At 35.8% G+C, this 13352-nt stretch overlaps 2 protein-coding genes across 4 annotated transcripts in view; one reads left to right on the forward strand and one right to left on the reverse strand.

Annotated features, from left to right (window-relative positions):
• LOC142341528 (33 kDa inner dynein arm light chain, axonemal-like) overlaps positions 1-13352 on the forward strand; it is a 110884-nt gene that overhangs the window by 77961 nt on the left and 19571 nt on the right. For both annotated transcript variants that reach the window (XM_075392530.1, XM_075392539.1), the window contains exons 5-7: positions 10932-11035; positions 11514-11610; positions 12187-12357. In XM_075392530.1, coding sequence (XP_075248645.1) covers positions 10932-11035; positions 11514-11610; positions 12187-12357 — 372 coding nt within the window. The remainder of the gene's footprint in view (positions 1-10931; positions 11036-11513; positions 11611-12186; positions 12358-13352) is intronic.
• The window catches only part of LOC142341517 (protein O-mannosyl-transferase TMTC4-like), a 114754-nt gene that overhangs the window by 53210 nt on the left and 48192 nt on the right, over positions 1-13352 (reverse strand). The gene's annotated exons all lie outside the window — the stretch shown is intronic.

The following is a 13352-nucleotide window of genomic DNA, read 5'->3' on the forward strand; positions in this document are numbered from 1 at the left end:
AAAAGATGCAAGAAAGCAGGCTGCGAGAGAATCAGCTCAAATTACTCTTGATGGAAAACTAGCTGTTGACTTTTTCTCATGCGAAAAACAATTAGTAAGCGGAGTTACCCTGAGAATTTCTTTCCGAAGGTCACAAGATGATTTTGCCACTATAAGTGAAGCAGCTGGCAAAAACTACAAAGTAAAAATTGACGAAGCCAATCTTTTTGTTAGAAAGATGACTGTATCAGACAACGTAGTCGGAGCCACTGAGAAAACACTTTTGAGAACACCTGCAATATATCGATACAATGAAGTGATAACAAAAACTTTTCTTGCAACAACGGGGCAGCAAAGTTGGAAGCACGAAGATATTTTTACAAAAGAACCCATAAGACGACTTATAATTGCATTGTGTGCTGGTGATGCTTTCATTGGAACTAACACAGTAAATCCCTTCAACTATCGAAAATTTGGGCTGCGTGAGATTACAGTGTTCCAAAACGGTTTCGCTACAGCCGGTACACCAATGTCAACAATTGACAACAAGCGTTTGTACTACATTTCAATGAGCGCATTAGCCTATGTAGAAAACGGTCATGGAATACCATTGAGTGAATTTTCAAACCATTTTATAATGGTTTTCGACCTGACTAGTACGCAAGAAGCCACACATGATTTTATTCATCCTGAACTAACAAATTCGTCTATATCGGTCGAGCTAAAATTTGATACAGCTTTAACAAACAACGTTGAAGTTTTCCTCCTCGGTGAAAAATCATCTACGGTGTATATTGACTCTGCAAGAAACGTATCCAAAAATATTCTGCCTATGAACGCATACTAATGGATGAAGATCAAATTTATATTCAAGTTCAAAAGTGCAAGCATCTCAAATACAAATTTCGAGGTGTTTATGCCGCTGACAATTATCCATTAAATTTACCTGTTAACAGTTTTATAATTGTAAACGCATCACGAGCTGATTCTTTTGGAACGCATTGGGTGATGCTTGCCAAACGCTACGCATACCCCGTACTATACTTTGCAGATCCGTTAGCACTACCTCTGACTGCCTACAAAGATATTTTCTCCCGTTTACAGCAATGTACTAATTTGCATATGATGATGGATGTTATGGAGCACAGAAGAGATATTCAATCCCCCCTGCAATCAGCAGACTCACAACTGTGTGGTTTATTTTGCATCTATATTGCGCACTATTTCTATAGCAGTAAATTTCCTTTTGTACCAGATGTAAATGAATAGCAATTGCTAGCATTTGTAAAACATATGGAGTAAAATTGAATTAAATTTTTCTATGACAGCTTAAGTTTAGACACTAGAATCTTTACAGAACTGGAAGTTCATTAAATAGTCTGAAGTCTCACGTACAAAACTCCCTTGTCCACTAAAAAGAATATCCATAATCTGATAGAGAGAAGATGAATGTTCACCATGCATTAGTTGACAAAATCGTTTTATAGTTACATCGGGGATAGTAGAAGCATGTTTGTTAGAAGTTGTAGTAATGGTTGAGAGTTTTTTCACAGGATTGGGCAAAGGAAGTTGTTTTTTAGTTTTGTTGGTTGAAACACGATTAAACTTTGATAAATACTCCACAGCGACATGTAAGCGAGAAACAAAAGCACCACGAGTAACAAAGTTTTTCTCAGTAGGCAAAATAAGAAATTTGAAACAGGTCACGAGACAAGGTATCGGCACAGAAGCATACGGAGAAAAAACATTTTTATCTTCTAAACTTGTATCCTCAAAAATAAGATGCCAATGGCTGGAACCAAAGGAACAACCATCAATAACGGTCGAAGATGAATGATAACCGTACGCATAATTTTCTATTCCAGAATCTTGTAGTTTTGGTTCTGTGTCGCAAATAGTGTATTTGAATCGTTTTTGAAACTTTTTGAAGTATTCGGGACTGTTTTCGTACATAGCTTCAACCATAGTAAGAGAGTAAACTGAGTGAACAAATGATGATTTACCTCTATGAATTAGTGGGTTTTAGTTGAGAACACTGTGTAAACAAATTTTCAAGGTCGTTCTAAGATGAAAATTCATTAAATTTTTCGTTATTTTAATTGCTTGTAAACAAATTCTGTCTAGACATTAAGTAAACAAATCAAGCCTGTCTGGTTTGTACAACGCTCCCCAATTAAAACAAAGCTGTCGCATTTTCCCGAAGTTCCACAATCTTTGACCTGAGGAAAGTTTGGGTTGTTTTCATTGCTTTTTAAATAAATTTTGTTTAGACATTAAGTAAACAAATCAGGTTTGTTGATGTTATGTTTGCAAATAATGGCTGTCGCAATTTCCCGAAGTTTTTAAAACTTTGCTGTGATTGGGTGACGACTTGAATTAAAATCCGTTTTTGTAACATAACTAATGGTTCCAACTTTATGGCTTGTAAACAAAGTTTCCGAAGACATTAGTAAAATAAATCGAGTCTGATGGAACTTTCCGAAGTTATGAAGTCTTTGTTCTGATTAGTTGACGACTTGAGATATAATCTATTTTTAGTAACATAACTAATCGTTCCAACCTTATGGCTTGTAAACAAACTTTCTGAAGACATTAGGTAAACAAATAAAGGTTGACGGAACTTTCCAATGTTATGCAATTTTTGTTATGATTGGTTGGTGACATGATAAATCCATTTTTAGTAAATAGACTAATTGTTTCAACTATTGTGTTTGTTTATCGTCATGAGAAAACATTAAATTTTTGGGGAACAGGAGAAGCACTTGTTTACCGAATTTCTATAGAAACGTTGACTTTTAAATCTTTTTTAAATAATTTATCTTTCCTAATCCGATATTTAGTCACGTACTAATTTTTGGGATATGCCTGCAAAAGAACGACATTTACAGATCAGCTGTGGAAAATGTGGAAAATCTATAGTAAAATATCACATTGCTCGCCATAGAAAGACCTGTTCTAGCGGTACCTTATACTGCAAGAAACGAAACTGTAATTTTGCAACAAAAAATTCGGCAGAACTATCGTACCATATTGCCAAATCGCATGGATCGAAAAAGCGTAACACTTTAAACAAGTGCGTTGTTTGTCAGAGAGATTTTCCAAGTTTCTACTCGCTGCAGCTTCATCGCAGGAAGATACACCAAGTTAACACGAAAGTTGGGAGCTTAAACACAACCCGTGTCCGTGAAATAATTGATGAGTTGAATGAAGATAGTGAAAAATTGAAAGAGGAATTAGCAGCATGTCAGCATTTACTGGCAGATGTGCACGCTGAGCATGGAAGACAAGAAGTTTTCAACTTTAGCTTATCGAAATTGGACACCAACGAAATCAACAAAAAACTTGATGAAGTTTTTGAAAATCTCAAATGTGCTGCAAAAGTTAACCTAGCTTTGGGGTTCCTGTTGCAGAATGTAGAGAACAACGACTACCGTTATTATTATCCGCACGATAATAATTTACTTCTGGATAGGGCGCATTTGTTGAGCAATAAAAACGATTTAATCAACCTTCAAATTGAAATTGGAAAGTTTGACTTGATTGAAACCTGTACACAGGAACGCCAGAACTCAAAGTGGCGATTCGCTTTAATTACGAACGTTACCATCTCTGCAGCTCTCTTAAAAAATATTCCTTTGGGTTGCCTGGATTCTGTTCTTCCGGAACCTTTGATAAGAAACCCAGAAGTTAATTGTCTGCTTTCAAATGGACATGATGTACCTTATAACGATAACTTATGTCTATTCCGCGCAATTTCCATTCATTTATTTGGATCCGTAGATGTTGAACCACATGCGATGCAACTGTTTGACAAATTTGTTTCGTCCACTGACTGTGATCCTGAAAACTTCATGGGAGTTCCTCTGGATCAAATCCCAATAATTGAAAATTTAGTCGAAAAAAATATCTTCATCTATGATTTTACCATAGAAGATGGTGAAATAGTTGGCGAACTCATTCGACGAAGCATTGAACGATATGAAGAAAACATTAAATTACTTCGCTATAACAACCATATCTGTTATGTAAATGATATCAACAAATTCTTCAAGAAGTTCCGCTGTCCCAGCTGTGACGTCTTCTTCAATCACTCTGGACATTTTAATCGCCACTTACGAACTTGCAAAGAACGAGTGAAAAATATCTATCCGAGAGGTGTTTATTCGTTAAAGGAAACATTGTTTCAGAAACTTTAAAACTTCTCAATCGCTTATCCAGAAGATTGTACCCTCTTCAAAAATTTTGCGGTCTTCGACTTTGAAGCAATATGTGACAACTCATCGGAAATTAGTAGCACTGCTACAACATCATGGATTGGAACTCATGTACCAGTATCTGTTTCAATTTTCTCCAATCTGTTGGAGGAACCAATTTTCTTGTGCGAAGATGATCCTACTCGTCTCATCATATCATTTGTAGCTCAACTTGAAACACTAGCAGCAAAAAACAAAGCGGATATGAGACCTAAGTTGTTGGCGGTGGAAGCAGAGATAAAAACTAGGTTGAGTGATATTTCCTCTAGATTGCAAGTTATTTCCGACAATCAACCAAATATCAGTAACAAAACAGAAGATAGCAATGCATCTGAAAATTTTTTACGATTCCAGCAAACGCAGCTCTTTGATCTGCAGCGTCATTTTGATAGTTATGTTGACACTTTACCAGTTTTTGGATTCAACAGTGGAAAACTTGACCATAACCTAATCAAAACTTCTCATTCCTCATCTAATAACTGATAGATCTATTCAACCTACGGTAATAAAGAAGGCAAACCAATTTATATCTTTTAGTTTTGGTGACATTCAGTTTCTCGATATTCTGAACTTTCTCGGTGGAACTACATTTCTGGATTTATTTCTGAAAGCATATCAGTCCGAGGAGACAAAAGGATTTTTTCCGTATGAATGGTTTGATTCGTTGACGAAACTTGACTGTGACAAACTTCCTTCCTATGACTCATTTTTCAGCAAACGGAAAAACTTTAATCCTTTGGAGAAGGAGTTGTCTGAGTTCGAGAAGTTAATACAGTGTGGGAAAGACGAAAAGATAATCCTAAAGGAGATGGGACTGAAAAAGAAGCAGCTGTCAGGAAAACAAAATTATACTCTTTTAGCAGATTTGTGGAAGAAGGAGGGTATGAAAACTTTTCGTGATTTCCTTCGATGGTATAATAACAAAGACGTTGTACCAACGTTGACTGCAATGAGTAAAATGATTGAGTTTTATCATAATCGGAACATTGATATATTGAAGCGCGGTTGTACACTTCCAAATTTGGCTAATATTTGTCTTCACGAGTCAACAAGTTCAAAATTTTATCCGTTCGTCGATAGCGATAAAGATTTACATGGAAAAGTGCGAAGTGAAATGACTGGTGGGCCTTCTATTGTCTTCACAAGGAAAGCTGTTGTAGACAAGACATTCATCCGAACATCAAACAACATTTGTAAGGCGATAGTTGGAATAGACGCCAGCCAATTGTATCCCTTCGCCATGTGTCAAGCGATGCCAACGGGTTTATACACTAGGTGGGAGTTCGATTCTGATCTCCAAAAGTTCAAAGCTCGTCAGAACAAGATTAGAAAATTTGAAAACATGGTTATTTCTTACTATCAAACAATCAGACCAGACTTTACTATTGAGAGCATCTATACAACTGGAAAACAGAAAAAAATTGATTGGTTTAGTGTTGATGGCTTTTGTGGACACTGCAATACAATTTTCGAAGCCCTCGGATGTTACTACCATTTCTGTCCTTGTAGAGAAGCTCAACCCTCTCTTAGCGAGGAAGAACTTAAACAAGGTCTCCAGAAGCGAGAATCTGATAACTTAAGAAAAAAACATCTGGAGAAAAAGGGATATAAAATTATCGAGATGAGGGAGTGTGAATGTTGGGATCAGGTTCAGATGAGCTCTTTTCTGAAAAATCACGTTAGAAAAAATTTTCCCTACAAACTACCCTTAAGCATGGAAACCCTTCTGAAGCGGATAGATGAGGATAAGTTATTCGGTTATGTACAATGCGACTTAGAAGTTCCGGAGGAGCTCTACGAACGATTCGCAAACTTTCCTCCAATTTTCAAAAATAGCAACGTTGGAAGAGAAGATATTGGAGATTTCATGAGAGAGTATGCTGAAAAGATCGATCTATTGATGAAACCACAACGAATGTTGATTTCGAGTTATAAATTAAATAATGGAATAGTTAGAACGCCATTACTGAAGTTTTACTTGAAGCTTGGACTACGTTGTACTAAAATATACCGATTTGTCGAGTATACACCACAAAAGTGCTTCAATGATTTTGTGCAATCTGTTGTTGATGCGAGACGAAAGGGAGATGAAAATCTTGACTCGAGCGTTGTTGCTGAGACTATGAAGTTACTTGGGAACAGCTCGTATGGTTATCAGATTATGGATCGAAGTTGACACACCCAAACTCTCTATCTTAATGAAGAAAAAACTCATAAAGCAATTAATAACCGTCTTTTTAGAAGACTCAATAGCGTTTCGAGAGATATCTATGAAGTTGAACTAGTGAAAAGCACAATTGAACATCGTGAACCAATAATTGTTGGATTTTTTATCCTTCAGTATGCAAAATTGAGAATGTTAGAGCTTTACTACAACTTTTTTGACAAGTTCTGTGATGTTAAAAAATTTGAAGAGCTTGAAATGGACACTGACTCTCTGTATATGGCGCTAGCTCATGAGATTCTCTATGAATGCATTCGTCCCGAAATGAAGAGCACTTGGAAAGAACTCAGAAGTAATGACTCTGTAGAAAATTTTCGCGCTGATTGTAACAAAAATTTTTTTCCGAGAAACTGTTGCCCTAAACATGTGAAACATGATAAGCGGGAACCTGGATTATTCAAGGAGGAGTTTCGATGTACTGAAATGTTGTCTCTATGTAGCAAAACTTATTGCTGTTACGACTCTAGAACGAAGAAAACTAAGTTCAGCAGCAAGGGACTCAACAAGAATGTTCTAGAAGAAAGTAATGATGGACCATTGCAGAAGTACAGAAAAGTAATGAATGAAGCAGTGAATGTATCCTCGACTAACAGAGTATTCAAAACAGTAAATCATCAAGTTCTCACCTACGAACAAACTAAAAAGGGACTTTCCTATTTCTATCCAAAGCGAATGGTGGAGGCAGATGGAATACATACAAAACCTTTGATGATCTGAAATTAAAACTCTACTTTCAAATATTTTACATCCGTCATCTTTATTTATTTTCGCTGATATTTGATAGGATTCTGATTAGATTTTAAGTGTTTTGAGTAATTTTGTTGTGTATTGTATAACTAGTCTTGGTATTCATTGTAATAAATTAACTATCGTTAGGGAAAAAACTTTGAAAGCTGCTTTATTTTTCATTCAAAGCTATACATGGACAAATCGAATGAGTTCTTTAATCGTGTCATCCTCCTTATATCAATTAGCTTTCCTTAAAAGGAATGTCAGGAGTTTATTCAATCTTTAGTAGCGTTGATCAATTTTCCTTATTGTTTTTTGTGACGTCATAAATCCATTTTATAGCGTACATAAATAGTATGCATTTCGTGCTCATCGAGCTCTTTCATTTTTGATGAAAGAAATTACGATGACTAATTAAAAATAACATTGATTAGGATGTTCCTTAATCATCCCACTATGTGAACATCCAAGAACAATCTTAATACATGTGAGCATCTAAGAGTAAATTTAATGCTTGTGAGAAGCTATAGCTAATCTTAATACATGTAATACTATACCTAATTTTAATACATGTAGAAGCTTTACCTAATCTTAATTCATGTAGAAGCTATACGTAATCTTAATACATGTAGATTCTATACCTAATCTTAATACATGTAGAATCTGTCTTAATACAACTAATCTTATAAAATTTTATTCATATCCTTATATATCATACATTAATATCTGATTCCTATCTTTATACATTGCTAAAATAACTCAATGGCGACCGAAGCGAGCCACAACCGCTATAACCAATCTTAATACATGTGGGTCGCCACCCCCCCCCCCCCCCCCCGGGCACCTCGGTCCAGCTATATACTACTAATATAGTATTCAAAGCGACTAGAGTAAGCTGATCACAAGTTCGGTTGTGATCGATTCGGCAAAGAACAAGAAAACCGAAGTGAGATCAACATGAAACAGTCTATTTCTTTTGAATTCTGTAAGCGGGTAATGACTCATAATTTGTGCAAAAAAAATTTGCCAAATAAAGCAATTAAACATGTTTTGACCGTCTTTTTTTGACGATTTTCCTACTATTTTTGGACAATTTCCCGGCTTTCTTTGACCACTTTCCGACTATTTTTGGACGATTTACCGGCTTTTTTGACCACTTTCCGACTAATTTTTGGACAATTTACCGGCTTTTTTGACCACTTTCCGACTATTTTTGGACAATTTCCCGGCTTTCTTTGACCACTTTCCGACTATTTTTGGACAATTTCCCGGCTTTCTTTGACCAATTTCCGACTATTTTTGGACAATTTCCCGGCTTTCTTTGACCACTTTCCGACTATTTTTGGACGATTTCCCGGCTTTTTTGACCACTTTCCGACTATTTTTGGACAATTTCCCGGTTTTTTTGACCACTTTCCGACTATTTTTGGACGATTTCCCGGCTTTTTTGACCACTTTCCGACTATCTTTGGACAATTTCCCGGCTTTCTTTGACCATTTTCCGACTATTTTTGGACGATTTCCCGGCTTTTTTGACCACTTTCCGACTATTTTTGGACAATTTCCCGGCTTTCTTTGACCATTTTCCGACTATTTTTGGACGATTTCCCGGCTCTTTTTGACAATTTTCCGACTATTCTTGGACAATTTTCCGACTATTTTTGGGCGATTTTCCAACTATTTTTGGACGATTTCCCGGCTTTTTTGACCACTTTCCGACTATTTTTGGACAATTTCCCGGCTTTCTTTGACCACTTTCCGACTATTTTTGGACGATTTCCCGGCTCTTTTTGACAATTTTCCGATTATTCTTGGAGAATTTTCCGACTATTATTGGGCGATTTTCCAACTATTTTTGGACGATTTCCCGGCTTTTTTGACCACTTTCCGACTATTTTTGGAAAATTTCCCGGCTTTCTTTGACCACTTTCCGACTATTTTTGGACGATTTCCCGGCTCTTTTTGACAATTTTCCGATTATTCTTGGACAATTTTCCGGCTTTTTTGACCACTTTCCGACCATTTTTGGACAATTTGCCGGCTTTTTTGACCACTTTCCGACTATTTTTGGACGATTTCCCGGCTTTTTTGACCACTTTCCGACTATTTTTGGACAATTTCCCGGCTTTCTTTGACCATTTTCCGACTATTTTTGGACGATTTCCCGGCTCTTTTTGACAATTTTCCGACTATTCTTGGACAATTTTCCGACTATTTTTGGGCGATTTTCCAACTATTTTTGGACGATTTCCCGGCTTTTTTGACCACTTTCCGACTATTTTTGGACAATTTCCCGGCTTTCTTTGACCACTTTCCGACTATTTTTGGACGATTTCCCGGCTCTTTTTGACAATTTTCCGATTATTCTTGGACAATTTTCCGACTATTTTTGGGCGATTTTCCAACTATTTTTGGACGATTTCCCGTCTTTTTTCGACGATTTTCCGACATTTTTGGACAATTTCCCGGCTTTCTTTGACCACTTTCCGACTATTTTTGGACGATTTCCCGGCTCTTTTTGACAATTTTCCGACTATTCTTGGACAATTTGCCGACTATTTTTGGGCGATTTTCCAACTATTTTTGGACGATTTCCCGTCTTTTTTCGACGATTTTCCGACATTTTTGGACAATTTCCCGTCTTTTTTAAACCATTTTTTGACTTTTTTGCGCCACTTTTGTCGTTTTCCGGACCCATTTTTGACTTGCCAAGACTTGGATTTAGACTTGCCAAGTCTTAAATCAGACTTTGATTTAGAATTGCCAAGTCTTAAGTCAAACTTGGATTTCGAATTGGATTTCGAAGTTTTAAATCAGACTTGGATTAGACTTGCCAAGTCTCAGCCCAGACTTGGATTTAGACATGATCATGGTTCTGAATCAGTAATGAAATGAGACTTGCCCAGAACTAAAACATTAGGTCCGGGCAGAAGCAACCACATGTAGCATACTACCAAAACCAATTGTATCACAAGTAAAGATGCTTAACTTCATTAGTGTGCAAGGAAAACGCACAGGCAACTCAGAAACATCACTCTCTTCAAAAATATACCAGAAATGCATCGCAAAACATTGTTTATCTACCGTTTCTAAAAATGTCTTCAAATAACAAGCCTTAGCTCGCTGTTAGGCTAACAAAACCATTCCCCAAAAGAAACCAGCATAATAGGATAAAATCAATGGAAGAAGTATTCAAGCAGTAGAAAAAGAACCGAAAATTTAGGTGATCTGTAAAGAAATTATCAAATGCGAGAACCAATCATTCCATGATATAATAATAATAGTTTCCTTCTTCAAAATCATCAAAGGAATTTAAATACAAAATCCAAAACGAGTTTCCGTTATGACTTTAGTTAACTCCTCGAGCACAACTGCATCCAAAAAGCAAATTAAATTTGCAAGATTGTTTTTTTTCTACAAGATTCTATTCCCATTGAAACACCATATATGGTGATGGCAAATTGGCGAAGGTTGCAACAGTCGTAAGAACAAAAAATAGGCAAGATCACGCATTTTTTTGTATCAGCCCAAAAATTAAAAGCCGAAGAGACACATTCTTGGCCAATTTTTAGAAGTCAGACAAAAGCATTCATCCTATAATTTTTAAATCTATAAAATTGTCGAGCCTTAGAAGCTAGCGCTTAAAAATATACCGGGAGAGATAATTAATTACATATTAGAAATGGGTATGCAAAAACTCAAAATTCATGGGAACCTCCCGGGTAAAGATTAGTTTGCTTTATAAGGTATTTGAGGAGCTTGTGAGACAAGAGATCTGCGCGATGCCTGAAAGGGGTCAACTACTGGCCAGGGTCAAACAAGAAAGTGACTTCGCAGTTGACACTTATAGGTAAGAAAACAAATCGAAATACTACAGGACCAAATAACAGGAAATTAGTTGATTTACACGAAAACTGAATGAATGCATGAACACATTTTTGGACAGAGGCTTCACTTTCTTTTTCGTCCGTAAAAGATTTAGCACTATGTAATTTCAAGTATCAACACTGACTTATAGATCTCCAAATCTCCCTTTAAAAAGCAGATCGTTCCAGCTTTTTCTGACATCGTCCTCATTAGTGATTGAAAGTCCTCATCAGTGATTGAAATTAAGTCCTCATTAGTGATTGAAATTAATTCCAATGCCGTTAATTTGTTAGTCACTAATACGACTCCCCATATTTACAGATGAACTGAATTTTATGGTCTGAAAATTATAAGTTGAAGCCCAAACTTAAAAAAAGCTTTAAAAAATGCTACAAAAGAATTCAATTGAGAAAACTTCTACGACCATGTAAATTCTGCTGTTGAACTCTGTTCATATTTAGGAAACTGTTCCCATCTGGTGTGAGGAACAGTGCTAGGAAAGAGATCATATGCAATCATCTCACAACACAGACAGAAGAGAGACTGAACCAACTTCAGGTATCTATAGTTTCTACCTCTCCCAATTTATAAACCATAACTTAAAGCAAAAGTTCTCAAAACACTCTCGGCCTAAAAAAAAGCAGTACGAGCAAAAAAGAGCAGTATAATTGCATTCAAATAATTATTCGCGTTGCTTGAATTCTTTGAAATTTACTCACATGTTGTTTAACTTTGACCTTTGAACTATTTCCGGTAGTTTTCCAACATTCGCTTGAACTTTATGACAAGCTCTAAGTGCTGCTATTCCAAATAGGCACAATATAGTCACAAAAAGTACTGTGCAAGTGGGGCTTCAGTTGCATTGTCGTTGAGCGAAAAAGAAAAGATTCAAGCTATAATGAATCTTTGAAGCCTAATTCAAAGATTAGCAATACAAATCCATAACTAAAGAAGTCTTGCCAGTGATTTTAGAGCCCATTTTGAAAGACAAACATTTTTTTTTGCAATTTTGAGTATGCAACAACGCAACGATTGCATTCCACTAGTATATGAATTTTGAAAAAAAATTAACTTGACTCTCAATATTTGCTTTATATAGAATTTTCACTACAAACTATCAATTTGTGACTGTAGGAAGAGAAAGAGGAAATGTTGACAGAGCTGAACAATTTGAAGAACACAATTGAGACGCAAGAGAGAAAACAGGCAGAATTCAATGCACATGAAGACAAGAGGAGGGCAGACGAGATAGCATACTGGAAGAGAACGAATCAGATGCTTGAACACAATGTCAAGGACATAAAGGTAACACATACAAAAATAACCACTGCCAAGTGAGAAATATTATATTTGATCACTTCTATTCTGCTCACTTAGGAGTTGATACGCTCTAGGTTCGATTCTCAGTAACCTCCTAGTATAGATCTGTAGATGCTTGTAAAACATCTAGCAATTCTTAACAGAAACAGTTAATAAAAGTTAGAAAAAGCTCATAACTAAATCTAGATATGATAAGACTTATTTCTTTTCCGAAATACAAATTGCCAGGCCTTGTTTTTGTGAAGACTATTCGAAAAATAAAACCTTGAATTTTCGACAAGATAACATTGTCTCCAAATGGCGACACTAATAAAATCAAACACCACAAAGTCCGCTTTAGAACTCGCTTATATAGAACATAACTGAAAATTGTGCATATTCAAATTGTGATATACTAGGGCTTTTTGCGTTATTTTACAAATTCGCTAATTTTATGTGGCGCGTTGTTGCGAGCAATTTTTATTATATTGGGAGTTTGCTTATGTTGTAGCTTCCTGGGTGGATATAGGGTTGTTGAAAAGCGCAGTTAAAAAATGCTGCAAAACAATCTCCAATTAATTTTTTTAGACCATTTACATCAAAATTATTTTTTAAAAACAAAGAATGCCAAATTGAATCTTTACTCTCATTCTTATCAAATAAGTTAAGTGCAACTCTGATATAATTCTCGAAATACAGTATCAAGCAATATGAAAAACCGTTTTACGATAGGAGAACCAATCATCAATCAAAATTAAGCGCCTAAAATTTTATCTGGAGATCAATTACCAGCAAAAAACAAAAGCAAACTACACATAGGTAATTTTAAATAAGTAAAACTGCACATGAGGGATAAAATTTCACAGATAAAACAATAAAAGATATTAAAAAACAAAAAATAATATACACTAAACAAAAAAAACTCACTAAACAAATAATATACACTAAACAAAAAACAAAGAAAAAACAGTCTGCCAGCAAAACGTGATTTCTATAAATTA

The sequence above is a fragment of the Convolutriloba macropyga genome, chromosome 1 (genome assembly GCF_964194025.1).
Source record: "Convolutriloba macropyga chromosome 1, txConMacr16.3, whole genome shotgun sequence".
Classification (NCBI taxonomy): Eukaryota; Metazoa; Xenacoelomorpha; order Acoela; family Convolutidae; genus Convolutriloba; species Convolutriloba macropyga.